The sequence below is a fragment of the Dermacentor silvarum genome, chromosome 3 (assembly GCF_013339745.2).
Source record: "Dermacentor silvarum isolate Dsil-2018 chromosome 3, BIME_Dsil_1.4, whole genome shotgun sequence".
Taxonomy (NCBI): Eukaryota; Metazoa; Arthropoda; class Arachnida; order Ixodida; family Ixodidae; genus Dermacentor; species Dermacentor silvarum.
This window is the reverse complement of record NC_051156.1, coordinates 71273187-71287597: the sequence shown is the minus strand read 5'-3', so window position 1 is coordinate 71287597 and position 14411 is coordinate 71273187. Positions and strand designations below refer to the sequence as shown.

The 14411-nt window shown below is 42.8% G+C and overlaps 1 protein-coding gene across 3 annotated transcripts; it reads right to left on the bottom strand.

Moving 5' to 3' along the window:
- Window positions 1–2649: 2649 nt before the first annotated feature.
- On the bottom strand, window positions 2650–14358 carry LOC119445493 (uncharacterized). Of its 3 annotated transcripts, none has more exons than XM_037709772.2 (6): window positions 14040–14350; window positions 12645–12724; window positions 10616–10733; window positions 6356–6450; window positions 5008–5112; window positions 2650–3168 (listed from the first exon to the last, which is right to left on the bottom strand). In XM_037709772.2, the coding sequence occupies exons 1-5, from the start codon at window positions 14230–14232 to the stop codon at window positions 5047–5049; spliced, it is 552 nt and encodes a 183-aa protein (XP_037565700.1). In that variant the 5' UTR covers window positions 14233–14350; the 3' UTR covers window positions 2650–3168; window positions 5008–5046. The 3 variants fall into 3 exon arrangements, 1 of the variants encoding a protein (XP_037565700.1); XR_005190596.2 differs by having other exon boundaries at window positions 2652–3168; window positions 5008–5138; window positions 14040–14351; XR_005190595.2 differs by having other exon boundaries at window positions 2655–3168; window positions 5008–6266; window positions 14040–14358.
- Window positions 14359–14411: the final 53 nt, after the last annotated feature.

Here is a 14411-nt window from a genome sequence, read left to right as displayed (position 1 = left end):
ACCTTAGGAGTTTTTGAAAGTGTTCACTGAAGCCCGCTGTATATATATATATATATATATATATATATATATATATGCGTGTGTGAGTGACTGTGTGTGTGTGCACGCAATAGAGTAGCACATAAGCTCAGTCACGTGGGGTTATTTCACATTTCGCGGGCTTTCAATAAACGCCGGAATAATTCACCACACTGGATGTGTGTTGCTGCAAAAAAAAAAAAAAAAAAAAAAAAAGATGGGTTGTTTTAAAATGCCCGCAAGAACGAAATGAAACGTAATTGGCCCTAAAGTGAATAATAAACATTTTCCGCAATTAATCCTTATTGATTAACTAATTAGGCGCAACATAAAACTTAACATAAGGAGCGTCACATGACAGCAAAACATATGTCATTGGTTTCATTGAGTTGTGGCTGCCCGCTGTCAATAAAATCATCGGTTCTAGTCACATAAAAATCCTGTATAAATGTATGTATGTACGTATATACACGCACGCACGTACGCAAGCACGCACGCGCGCGCGCACACACACACAGGAGCGCCCACACTGAAAGAGTCAAAATCACGTCATGGATGTACGGAAATAAGAACGCCGAAGTGCGTCATAGCGTAAGAAAGCTGGAACACTTGTTTAAATAATACCAGCGGTGGCCAGTGACTGTTGATATGGATGCGAAAACACGTTACCGCCACCTATCTACGGAAATAGCAAGCGCGAAGTCCGTCGCCATTGCGTAAAAAACCTAGACGGCGCAAGGTAACACTCGATTTCATGATGACAGTGGCGGCCGGGGAATAAAAACAGCTCGAACCTCTTGGCAAGAAATACAAAAAAAAAGAAGAAACAAAAAGTGGCTTGCTTTATTAAACCTTGTATATGACAGTGAATAAACAGCAAAGCAGTTACAACTAAACTGAAAAAAAAAGACAGCTAACAAAAGCAAGTACACAAAGAAACAAACCAGCCGTGTTTGCTCAGTGGGTATAGCGTTTGGCTACTGAGCGCGAGGTCATGGGATCGAATCCCCACCACGGCAGCCGCTTTTCGTTGGGGCAGAAAAAAAAATAAACCGTGCACTAAGGTTTAGGAGCACGTTAAAGAACCCCAGGTAGTCTAATTTATTTCGGAGTTGTCCACTACGGCGTGCCTCATAATCAGACCGCGGTTTTGGCACGCAAAACCCCAGTATTATCTGCTTTTTTTTTTTACGCAAAGAAACAGGTGTGTTTGCATTGAAGGGCGCCCGAAAAAGCGTTTGTTCCAATTACGCGCAGCAAGGACGCTTTATGATGGGGAAGGCAGATGGCTGGAAGGTGCACGTCCTCATCGTTTCTAAACAATTTCTAAACAAAATTGGTCTCACTGTCCCTCCAATAATACCAAGTGGCTCGAGGCTTCGTATTGCATATTAACTGAAAGAATTACACTCACGTTAAATGCCGCAAAAGGACCAAGCGGGGCACTTGCTTCGCGCAGGTGCATTCGCCCAAATTTTATAGCTATAGCCCGCATGCAGCTACAAAATCCGAAATCGCATCAGCAGGGGCGGGACGCGCAAGCAGCGTTTCACGCAAATTTGAAGCATAAATCGCAGCAATACCGAGGCCAAAGTGGTGTATCAATTCGGACGGACGCTTTCCAGAACGCTAGTAGCCGTTCAAACAGGGCGCACAGTTAAGAGATGGCGCTGACAAAGCGGCGAGCGCCCGTGTTGAGAAAGTCCTAAACAACATTAGCCGGGCGGCGCGTGCAAGCGACGTTCCGTGCAACTTGTCCGTGGTAATATCAAAAGCGGCTCTCACGTTTTCCTTGAATCGGTGAGCCGGGGCACCGTGGTGCACGCGAGAGCTGCTTTCATTATTATCTACATCAATATCTCGAAACTGTTGTCATCCCGAGAATTCGTTTCGAGTGGATCCGCCTTGCAAACTCCACGGCTACAATTTGTACATTCCAACGTGGTCCATCAGGTAATTAGTTAACCTAATTAGTGACTGTTTCATTATTATTCGGCTAAGCATTTCAATTGCTTGTGCAAGTAATGTCCGCCACTTAGAGCAGACCAGCTCATGAACTAGACTTGGGCATTCTGCCACAGGCACTATTGAAGAGTTTTTGAAAGTGTTCGCTGAAGCCCCCCGTATATATATATGCGTGTGTGAGTGACTGTGTGTGTGTGCACGCAATAGAGTAGCACATAAGCTCAGTCACGTGGGGTTATTTCACATTTCGCGGGCTTTCAATAAACGCCGGAATAATTCACCACACTGGATGTGTGTGGCTGCAAAAAAAAAAAAAAAAAGAAAAAAAAAAAGATGGGTCGTTTTGAAATGCCCTCAAGAACGAAATGAAACGTAATTGGCCCTAAAGTGAATAATAAACATTTTCCGCAATTAATCCTTATTGATTAACTAATTAGGCGCAACATAAAACTTAACATAAGGAGCGTCACATGACAGCAACACATATGTCATTGGTTTCATTGAGTTGTGGCTGCCCGCTGTCAATAACATCATCGGTTCTAGTCACATAAAAATCCTGTATAAATGTATGTATGTACGTAAATACACGCACGCACGTACGCAAGCACGCCCCTTATGAAAATTCTTGTTGTATTCTAGTAGAAATTCCATTGACGTTCTGTTGCTCAATCAACAAAATTTTTGTTGAAATACTATTGTCCCTTCATTGTAGATTTGTTGAGCAGTATTGAAAAGTGGCCACCGTGGAACCATTGTAATTTCATTGACGAGTTATTGCGTTGATTTCATATGGAATTTCTATGGAATAACAATTGTACTTCTACGAAATTCCCATGGATGAACAATTGTACTTCTATGAAATTTCCATAGATGAACTATGGTACTTCCATGAAATGTAAAGTGGAATGCAACATGAAATCAATGAATCTTGATATTCTCCACTGACATCTTCAAGGTGCATTTCTTGGCTTTCCATTACAAGGCCTCTTTCCCTGTAATGTTATGCAAAAAGAAACGTCTAACTTTGTGATTAAGAAAAAGCACATGAATCGGGGTTCTTTTGGTACATACAATGGCTCTGCAGTTTATTTGTCAATTATTCTTTCAACTCCCTTGCGAGCATTGAGGACAGGCTGTTCTTTATGTAGGAGATGCTGGCCGAAGGAAACTTGGAGCATGTGTAGTCTGAAAAAGAAACACAGCATTAGACTAGCATTAAAGCATCAGAATTTGCAAACCTATTCTTGTTTGTGACAAGCACTATGTCTAATAAAAGAAGAACTTGCTATATATATGCTTAAACGCAGGCTACACTGCTACTGTAAGGTCCGTATTAAAGAACCCAACTTAGCTGAAGCACATGCTTGACTTAAGTGACGCCTGTCGTGAACGCACCGGAGGAAAAGTCGTGAGTGCCCTGGGCACGTTCACGCCAGGCGTCACTCAGATCAAGCCAGACATGGGGTTTAACTGAAATTGCGTTCTTGAATACAGCGGTAAGTTGTAAAAAGAAATTAAGTCCTGAGAAAACATTCAGTGGCTGCGCATACACTAGGCAGCTTTCATGCTTTGAGGTATCTGCAATTCAACTTTGCACAGTGCCTTCAAATTGCCCTATCACACAGTCATTCAGCTATGCTTTGAGCCAGAGTCTGCAGTTATCAGGTGTGCAACATAATGTTGTTAAGAGTGGAGACAGAAAGAAGGTAAACATCTCAGTATTGACGCCAAACTCCTTGCTGCACCGGAAACACAGGTTGATGGGATAGTAACTACTCAGCGAAATTTTATATAATTCACTTACGGTACAGTTAACCCTCGTTATAGCAAAGTCAGTAAAATCGGCACTTCACTATATAGAAATTTAGTGGAATGTAAATTTGACCGTTTATGCATTTAATTGTCACAGACAGAATTTTCTTACCCGGATAAGGGAGTAAAAATGATCAAATTATCGGGCAATTGGTATACACAAACTTCAGTGACAAAAAGTGGCAGTTTCCCAGGAAAGGGGAAGCAGGGATAGTGACAGCAAAGTGTCGCACAATTACACGAAGGTTGACAAGCCTTGTTAGTGAGCTACCCTTAAGATTGTATGATAAAACAGCAGAAATAGTAAGCCTAAGTGAGAAGTGTACGAGCTTGCTTTGAATTGCTTTGTCAAGAAAAGAATTGCATTTTTTGAACGTGATCTAGAGTGCACAAGGCCCTTTACCGTGCACGCAAGCATGTTTTGCATGCATATAAAATTGTGCGCTCGTTGCTAATAAAGCATTGGTTGAAGCTAGCATTTGTGTGCGTCCACTCGCATGTGCTTAAACAATCCTAAGGAAATATGGTTTGTAGTTTTAGCGGATGTATAAATTGCAGTAAACATTCGCTTACTAATTAAACTAGCAATCATCATGCCATGCATGCTCACACAGGCAAACATGAACAAATCTCACTCGATGACTGCAACCACTCGCCGTCACAACACTGCAAACAAAGGGGAGCGAATGCTATGGCCTCTTCATTCAATGCGTTTCCAAAAACGTGATATTACACGAATTCCAACACTAGGTGTGTGCAAAGACTGTGGACGAGTGGCTGTGCACTCTTCGTGCATGCGCTGCCATGGCTGAACACCCTTTCATGTCAATGCAGTGAAATAGCTAAACTACAAGTGCCGAGGGTTTAGCAGCCGTATACTACAATAAATGAAAGAGTGCAAATGCTTCAAAAGATGTGTTTGCGTGCACTGGGACATGACTTATGTAGCACTACATCAGCTGGCATGTGTTACATACAATAACTGCTCATATAAATTTAAGGAATGAACCATATGAGTAGATAGAACAAAGACAATAAGTAAGCCAAACTGCAAAAAAAAACAAATCAGTCACATATAGACACCAAGAGGGCTGCCCTGCTATGCTTTTGCATATCTCTTACAAAATACAGCATGAGGAGCTGCCAATTTTTAAAATAGCCATTCAAGACAGCAATTTGCAGTTGCACCCACAATAAGATCAACATACATACCAATCACAGCTTGAACACGAACAGGGTCCAAGGCCTCCTTCAGTGGCTGGTCAATGTGTAAATTACTCCTGCCACCCAGCAGTGTCCTTCCTCGCAGCTCATCCTCTGTAAAAACAATTCGCAAAAGAGCCCTGGCAAATTTGCCAGGGCCACTCTCACAGGCACGGCTCAGTTTTTCGAGCGTGCCTTTCTCCACAGTGACGCCCCCCCCTATGTCGACCTGGGAGCATAAAAAAAAAATCATTTGGCAGTTAGCGCATAAACTTCTGTAAGCAAGAGATTGAGAATTTGCTGGCAGCTTCATATCTAGGAACAAATAGCAGTTTGAAGTACTGAAACGATGCGGTAACCTGCAGCAGTTACTGACATGACTTACAGCGACAAGTTTTTAGAGCGCAGCTCTTAATAGCCTGGTTACTGCAGTGAACATCAGCGGCGGCGTAACCAATTGAATGAGCAAAACAGCAAAAGATGAAAGGCGTGAGCCGTGAACGGCGCAGACCGATGAGAGCGGCTCCTTCAGTGACGTGCGTGCAGGAAACTGGTTTCATGTGGACCCGCCCGTCCACTCCATGCGTCCTTGTGTCTGGTCTCAGCCGAACGGCTAGATTTGTACTATCGTCTGCTCACATCAGCCCATCGCTTGCGCTTTTTTGGTCTTGTTTCGATTGTCATGGTTAGCAATTGTTTCTGATTGTGTAGCACTTTCTGGAAGCCAAGCGGCACCACCGATTGCACTGGAACCTTCGACGAGTCATGTATAAAAGCCGACGTGTTTGACCCGCAGATCAGATATACGACAATTGCCGACTCTACTACATTCTTTGCCTGAAAATATCGCGAAATGAAAACACGTATAGGGCTGCGCTCATATTTCACATTAGGGAGTACTGTAATCGTCGGTATCTTTTTTCGTCCACTTTCATTTTCCTTTATCATTTCTACACTTAAAGAAAAACAATAACTTCCCCTATGCTATACTTGGCATATCTGTTGGTTGCACATCAATGTGTTTCACAAAAGTGGGCCTTCAGTTCCCTTTCTCCTTCATTTCATAGCAAGGGTCTTGAATCACGCAGGTTTGATACCTTAAAATAACATACGACAGTTTATTGGCCAGCTGCCTACTCATAAAGTTCACATACTACGTGTTACCATTGGCCTGAGTGGCACTCGCTAACACTCCTAGAGCTACACACACATAAATACCAAAGAATGTGGATGTTGGAACAGTCGCCAGACTTGGAGCTTGCAGAGAACTTAAAGGATAGTGCAAAAAAATCATTTCAGTATCATTTCATGCATTTATGACACTAGCTAAGACGGCGGATAGGACAGATATATCTACCTTTGGGCAAGCAACAACAGGTTCAGCTGCTTGTTGTGTTTTGGTTTCGACGTTACCCAGGGCCTTTCGCAGCCTTTTCACTAATTTGGCTGCCTCTGGAAATGCAAAATAAATCAGTTATGAAACTAATCGTGTAAGGTTCTTTAGTGCACACCTAAATCACAATAGACAGGGGCTTTTGGATTTCACCACAGTCAAACTGCACCCACATAAGCTCGATGCAGCCGACCTAGGTGCAGTGAAGGTGTTTGGGCACCAAGACCATTTTTCAGTCATTTTAAATTGAGACGCACCGATACACTTCTTGTTAGTGGCTATGTAAGTCGTAGAAGTTTTTAGCAAGTGTTCTTTCTTGCTAAGTTCACATCTGTGCTCTAGCAGGCCCATTCCATTCAGTTCTTAGAGCTTTGCATAATTTTTTAATGAAAGTGCCATCTGCTGGACTACATGCCAAGATCCAAGAAAGCCATTCTACCCTTCAATTCCTCACATTCGCAACTGATTAAGAGGCGAATCGCAAAATCATGTTTCAGGTCGGCTCTTGTGAAGTCCTGCCTACACAGGATAACGGAAAGCTGCGGTCACCAAGCAGAAATGTTGTAGCAAGCCGAGTTCTAGCTTCTGCTCCTTTAAGCTGTCGCAAAAACACTGCTTAATCAGCTGTGCAAAGAGCCTGCAGTAGACGTTTTAGGTATCCCGCAGATGAGGCATTTGTTTGAGGTTGTGCCATATGTGCATAACATCTTGCACGACTTAGGAAAGTCGCAGGGAAGAATGGGGTGGATTTTGTTTTCTGTGCCATGCAAGTTGGCGCTACCATGCAAACGTGACATGGGCAGTCAAGTAAGGAAATACTGCATGAAGAAACACGAGTATCAGTATGTCGCATGCGCTATAGCACAACAAAAGTATACTTCTGTTGCGTACAGAATTCCTGAAGGCTGCGGGCATGCTTAGTTGGGACAGGCTGGCCAGTGCTGGAACCAGAGCCAGTGTTTTGAAATAAGGAGGAGGGTCGAATCTTGCTCTACGCTCCAAAAGTGTAGTTACTATTTGCAATTGAAGAATGCAGGAGTTGTAAACTGTAGAAAAACTAGAGTGCAAGCTTTTGGAAGCGCTCTTAATAGAGAATTATGGATCTTATATGTGCGTTAGCGTGACTTCGGTGGCACATTTAAAGGAGTACTGACACAAAAATTTTCATTCTCGTTTTTTCTGCTGTAATAAGTAGCTAATGACTCAGCAATCACGGTGCAAAACCTCGTTTGCTTCAGAGTGCGACAGGTAATTATTTGGAATCTTCTGTGCAGCGACCAGTCCAAGTTTCGGTTTCAGAGAGCAACGAGATGGGAGAAGAGGGATTGTAAACACAGTGAGCACGTGATCGCACAAAACTGCGACGTGTTCAAGACAGCGCGCTCGCAGGCAAGCGAGTGCTCTCTGAGCGAGCTTCGTGTTGCTAGTTCGTCGAGCTTTGCGACGTCGTCGCGCCGTCCTCGTTTTTGTCGTCCAGCGGCGACTATTTCCTCCAGGCAGGAGTCGCCACCATATTAGACGTGGCCAGCCACTTATGATTCGATCCGCCACGGGCAAGCTGGCAATCGCTGGGAAACGGTGTAGGCCTAGCTCGCTGGCCGTCTGATCCCGGGCTGACGGCCCTTGCGATCTGTCCGCAGCTCGTAATAAATCACCTATATTCGTCAACACAATCAACGTCTGCACATTTAAGACGCTCATAACTGACAGTACAATTAGTTTTGCCAACGGCGTTGGTAGCGATGAGAAAACACGTTAGCAAGGTGCACTGACCGCTTGCGAGCCAAAATCACGCAACGTTTCACAACATACACACTTTCGAGATCACTTAACTCTAAAAGCTATCTCGTGTCAGAAACAAATAAGCCAATTATTGTGCCGCCGTCAGTGGCGAACGAGGCCAGCATCTCGACCAGGGAGAACAAGAAAGCACCGGGGCGATCGGAGCAGGGAGAAACTTGCTCGCTAGCCCCGCCCAGAAGACAGTGCAAACTCGTGACATAGCGTTTTCTCGGTTATTTACAATCCTTCCTTGGTGTCTATATCGCGAGGTGCTGCACTTCGGGGGTGGCTGCGCACACGTACTTTTAAAATTGATTTTAAAGATGTTCTAAGCTGTATTCACCGCTGATATTTTGCAGACGATGTGTGTGTCCCACCTAAATCGATCTCACGAGTTATCTCGACTTCAAATTTTTGTGTCAGTACTCCTTTAAACAAAGAAGCGCAATTTATGGCTAGGCACAGATATGCTGGTTGATTTACTTCTGTATAGTTTTTTATGCCTCTAGTGCGCAATTGACGAGGTACACATTCTTCCCAATTATCATGTTTCATGAAGAGATCGTGCACATGTGGTTCGATATTATTGTCGTATATCCTTGTTTTTGCGCCTGCTCCGTTGCTGGTTTCGGGGTGCCTTGGGTGCAATGCGCGCATTATGCTGCTGCAGCAAAATTTTCCAATGAAGCGTCTCGCCTCACACTGTCACATATATTGCGCTTTCCTGTACTCAAATAAGGATGCTATAACAGGTTTAATATATAACAAGAGGTCAAAGGATGAGAGAAAAAAAAAAAGAATGCACATGCAGCGCTACTCGCACAAACAATCGGAAAGGGGTAGCAGAGAGCACCATGAAATAAATTTGAAAATGGGAGCTTACGGCATGTCAATAAACAAAATGTCATCCAACTCTGAGGTGCAGTCAAAGGGACTGAGATAGATAACATTTTGTTTATTGACCGTGCCACAAAGCTGCCATTTTCATTTTGTTTATTTCCATGGTGCTCTCCGCTGCCCCTTTCCAAATTTTTGTGCGAGTGGATGTATGTTCATTTTCTTTCCTCTCGTCATTTCACCTCTTGCTATATTTAAATCTGTAGCATTAAACACGACTGTTCCTGTACCAATAAACAGAGGGCAGTGCAAACTGATGCAAAGTTGATTCCTTCAGTGCTGGGGTGGTTACAGGCTTCATCGGTGAAGCAGAGCTGCTAGATTACATGCATTTACCAGCATGTCGGTGTCTGCTAAGGGCCGGCTCAGTGTCCTTACATGGCACCAGGCAGCACATTGACACCGACTTGTTTGCTATTTATGAGATTATAATGTTATGTGTCAAAACAATCTTGCTCGCTTTCAATGTGGTAAGTCATCACATTATGATCTCAACTTGGTCATCATAATGCAATGATTAAATTTTGTTAATTATTGCATTCTGGGGAATTCTAACTCATTTAGCGCAGGCAGTCAGCAGCAAACAGGTCAGAGTCAATGCACTGGCTGGTGCCTTGTAAGGACACCGAGCAGGTCTTTTCTTTCTGGGCTTTTACGTGAAGGTCAATAGCAGACAGCGTGATGAAGGTGAATACATGTAATCTAGCAGTGTTGCTTGGCTGAAGAGGCTCGTAACCACCCCCAGCACTGAAGGAATCAACTTCGAATCAGTTTAGCCTACCCTCTATTTATTAGCAGAGGATCGCTCGTGTTCATGCATTCTTTGTCGCCAAGAGGCTTCCTCAAATGATAAGACATCTTGTTAATTTTGAGACCGGCAGAATTAAGAGCACTTCAAAAAAAATTTTTTCTCCCTTTAACCAAAAATTCTTTTAATAAAAGTTCCTCAGTTTAAAAACAAAACAATGAGCTATCAGAGGAGGCAGTGTTATTGCATATGTTTTCCTAGGGTCACTTCATTGTTAAAGTAGCAGACCCCCCTGAATCAGTTTCTTTTTTTCAAATTCTTCACCTGTGTGCCCTATTGTGCCATATTCCATCCAAGCAAATGTAATTGCGCAGTAGCGCTCCTGACCACTTGGCTGATGTAAACTTTAAGCTCTTGCTGGAAAAATGCCTAACTACAAGTTATTTTACTTTATGGCCTACTAATATTCTAGAAATCGCGAATGATGGATGAATGCATTTTTGCGTAAGGCTTCTCTTATCTGCAAAATTTTGTTCTGTTCTCATAACAAAGAAACAGTGTTTTTGCCAGTGCCTTTTATAACACATAGTTTGGCACCTTATTACAAAGTTCACATGGTACGAAAGGAAGTAACATCCTTTTCCTGGAAAAATGTTTCCTGACATGAATGTATTTCTTATGTTGAAAAGTCTCCAACTTCTTTAAGAGCACTGGCAAGTGATCAAGCACCAAGGTTGTGACATTTGGCACGAGAAGACGCTATAATGTTGTGACAGCATATGTTGAAAGGAATTTACCAGCAACGTGATCGCGCTCCTCTGCCGTCCGCTTCATCCTCTCTACTTCAGCTCTGAGAGCCTCATTCTCTTCGACAAGCTGCTTTACCTGAGCAGCACAGGTGCTGCATGAGTTGATCTGAAATTAAGAAAATGTGTTTATATTCTAAAAACACAATGAATTGATTTAGGTGTGCCAGCAGCATTCACACAAAAAATATCTGCGGGCAGTCCATTTTCACAGACTTTCGATGAAGTTATCAACATGTAGCTTTTTTACAAACACCACATAATTCAATTTTGCCAATGGTAGTTGACACTGCTGTGGCACCATCAAATCAAGCGAATGGTAATACCGGTTATTCAGTTGTTTGATGCACAAGTTATTGATGGGTTACGCTGCCTGGTTGGTTGACAAATAATATCTGAATATTCGGATGTCCCGTTTTTTTCCCCCCACAGACCTTTAACTAGGTTTCAACGACAACCAATGGTCACTTGCTCATACTGCATCAGGTCCTCTGCATTTTCGATTCAATTTTATAAACAAATTATTAGCTTATGGCAATAATAGGAAAAAGCACCGAACATCGCCGGTATTTTTTAGCGATGCCTTTTCCCGATATCAATGCCTCTAAATGGTTTTCGCATTCCTGAATGGCTCCTTTCAATTCTCTGCCCAAGGCACAGCATCGCTTGGCCACTCACGACAAAAAACACTAAAAGGCATTGTCAGTGGGAAAAGGAATTGCTACAGAAACCATCCCACGCTTGTTTAGACTAAATAAGCATGGTTAAGTACCAACCTTGTTACGTAATAAGCTTATTTGCAAACAGTCATAAATAAGGGTTAGCATCGTAAATTTACATGCATCTTCTTTTGGTCATAGTGTGATGAACAGCCAGCTATGTAATAAAACCTTTCAACATCCCTGCTATTTATTTCACACGCACAAACACATATATATTATGTTTTTCAATAAATGCACCACCAACCACCTGTAAATAAATTTAAAGAACGGCCAAGCAAAGAAAAGATGCAGCCTGAGGTATGACTACCTTACAGAGTGGTAGCAGCAGCATGGTAATGCTGAGGATGAGAAATATGGCTCTACAGCATAGTAATATCATTCTGGGCTGAGGATATTGCATGCATTACTGAATGGTGACAAATTAAAGTGTGTCACTGCTGCAATGGTTCTCAGAGACCTCCACAGCATTACTACAGCAAGTCACTGACAAATTTAAGGACAACTTCGGGGGCTCCATGGTTAACCAGAAGCATCCAAGAAATCCTTCACGATTTTTAAAATTTTCTAAGCTATTTTGACTCTGCCCCACAAGCTTCTTCAGAGTGTTAGCAAAGTTTTACCCCACATATTTAATGGTTGTTCAGATGCAGATGTCACTGTTCAAAAAACAAACTTGTAGTCCCCTTTAAGTGCCAAAGCACACGTAAAGCATAACTGAAGAATTTATAGCGACATTTTGGGCTGTCTAATAAACATACAATTTTACAGATTATGAATTGTTGCACTTTGCATGCGACACTGTGACACAACACAAGTTTTTGAAGAAACTGTTCCCAATACCAAATGTGTTCAAATATCTGCCTAACCAGTTAATCAAGCCATATATCCTGAATACTCGTTTTTTTTATAGATCCAGATAACCAGTTTTCAAGGCTCAATTTGCTTCCCTCTGGTTTAACCGGATGCAGTTTGACTGATGCTTTGTAAGCACTCGTAGAAACTGGAGGCTCAGACCGTTGCAGCTTAGAGCTTCTGCTTTTCTGTGTAGTCATTCTGTCCAAAGAAAGTCTAGACACACACTCTGCTGCAAGAGGGCATCTTCAGCACATGAAAAATAGATGTCTATTATTTTTTAAGTTTGTGCGCACAAGCACTTTTCGCATGCAATGGTTTGCCCAACCACACCCTTGATATTATCTGCGTTCAATCAAGGTATAGGCGACAGATCCGCCATTTTCACCTTGTTGTTCAGATTCATACAAGATGGTCAATGAAACTTAACCAGATGGTATACTCACGTTTTCTGTTGGCAGATCAGATTGCGCAGCAGCCTCCGACACGAGACGGGCTCTCTTTTTTTCGAGTTGCTGTGGATTTCCTGTTAAATAAATGGTAGATGCTGTTATTTATGGAGTATTTCATAAATCCGCACACATATTAGCTGCCCAACCAAATGCCATCAAGATAAAAAGAATAATAAGGACCTTTCAGCAATAATGCCACCAGGTGCTTGCTGCTAGACACCCCTGTGCTGACAATACTATTTCCATGTTATCGAATGAGCTATTGAAAAAAAGAAAATTATTGAGCCACACTTTTCATGGTTTATTCAAAAAGTTTTGGTAACAGCTCCCAAGCACAGAAAACATACATATATGCAGGCACTCACACACAAACACCAAAAAAAGGACCCCCTGATCACAGAAGCACATGTGTGATATAAGAGGGTGCAACCCCTTTATTTACATACAATTAAACACCCTTGTTTCGTGTTATGTGGGTGGGTGCATGTATGTGAGTGTTTTGTGTGCTTGGGAGCTGTTACTACGATGGATTACCCACCAGCTGAGCTAAAAGTTTTACGTTCATAAAGTTGCAAAGCAGCCTAGCGAGGCAATCAGAATCAATGTCATGAGAAGGCAGTTATGCGGATATATTTAAATAAAACTGACTTTGAAAAAAGTTTCTTGTTTCTTGTAAGCTGCCACTTAAAAGGTGTTCTCTAGGCCAAATATAGCGGCACACTAATTTTTGTTTTCGGTGTTCTGCAGCGGGAAAAAGGCCGGACATGTCGCGAAGAGCTACTTTTTTTTTTCATTATTTTTTAGACTAACTTTTGTAGATTTTGTTTTTTTTCGTGAGCGAAGGAATCTACACGGTAACACGCGATTTGCGTGTTCTTACCATAAGCAGCAACTGTCTGATTAACACATCGGTGATTAAATCCCCATTGAGAGAGTACAAATGAACTTGATGAAAGGATGCCATTCATGGCTATGCTGTGTTACGTTGTGCTGCTCAGGCACAGCTGAAAAATATCAACTTCTAGCACAGACACTGGTCGCGTCGATCATTTTCTCTATGACATGCTTTTTTCCACATCTTGTACCGGTGTCGCGCGTACACTTCTGATCGCGATCGGGAGCGATCCGGATCGGATTTCTTGATCGCGATTGGCTGCCTCGCGCAGCTTGCGCAAATGAACCAATCGCTATCGAGAAATTCGATCCGAGTCGGGCTTGATCGCGATCAAAATGAGCCGCGTGACACCCGTATTAGTGATCGACTGATGATACCTGCAACACGCTACACTGACATCCTGGGCAAAGCACAAAATTTGGTTGTGTGCGCCCTGAGTGAATCGAACAGGCCTTTAGTTGGGACAGCTGTCAAAAAACACGAGATGTACTCACCGAAGGCAAGAAGTTCTGCCAAGGCTGGTGGCGCTCCTTCCTTCCAGCTCACGCGGTGAACCGTTCCGCGCAGTTGTTTGATGCATCCCTGCTGGGATATTAAGCGGAAGGCCACATCCGCGTCGGCCAGGGCACTGACGGGATATACGTCCCACTTTTCGTCCTCCACCCATTTCACAAGAATGTGCGACATCGTGGATTGCAAAACAAGCACACGTGCTTCTAGCAAGGAGGTAAGGGTGCGAAGAGCTAAATATTAACAAAATGGCGACAAAAAAACGCAAAAAGAGAGTTGGTGTCAATGTTGCCTGCTCACTTTTTAGATGTGGCTAAGTTTGGTCTAAAACGACAAAAAAAAACAACAAGACAAAA

What these genes read in the sequence shown, in the direction of transcription:
- LOC119445493 (XM_037709772.2), bottom strand. Translation starts at nt 14,232, where the DNA reads ATGTCGCACATTCTTGTGAAATGGGTGGAGGACGAAAAGTGGGACGTA. An exon ending in CTGATCTGCCAACAGAAAAC is followed by an intron (nt 10,734 to 12,644) that starts GTGAGTATACCA and finishes TCTTAATTTCAG; the next exon opens with ATCAACTCATGCAGCACCTG. An exon ending in CTGTTGTTGCTTGCCCAAAG is followed by an intron (nt 5,113 to 6,355) that starts GTAGATATATCT and finishes TTGTTTTTACAG; the next exon opens with AGGATGAGCTGCGAGGAAGG.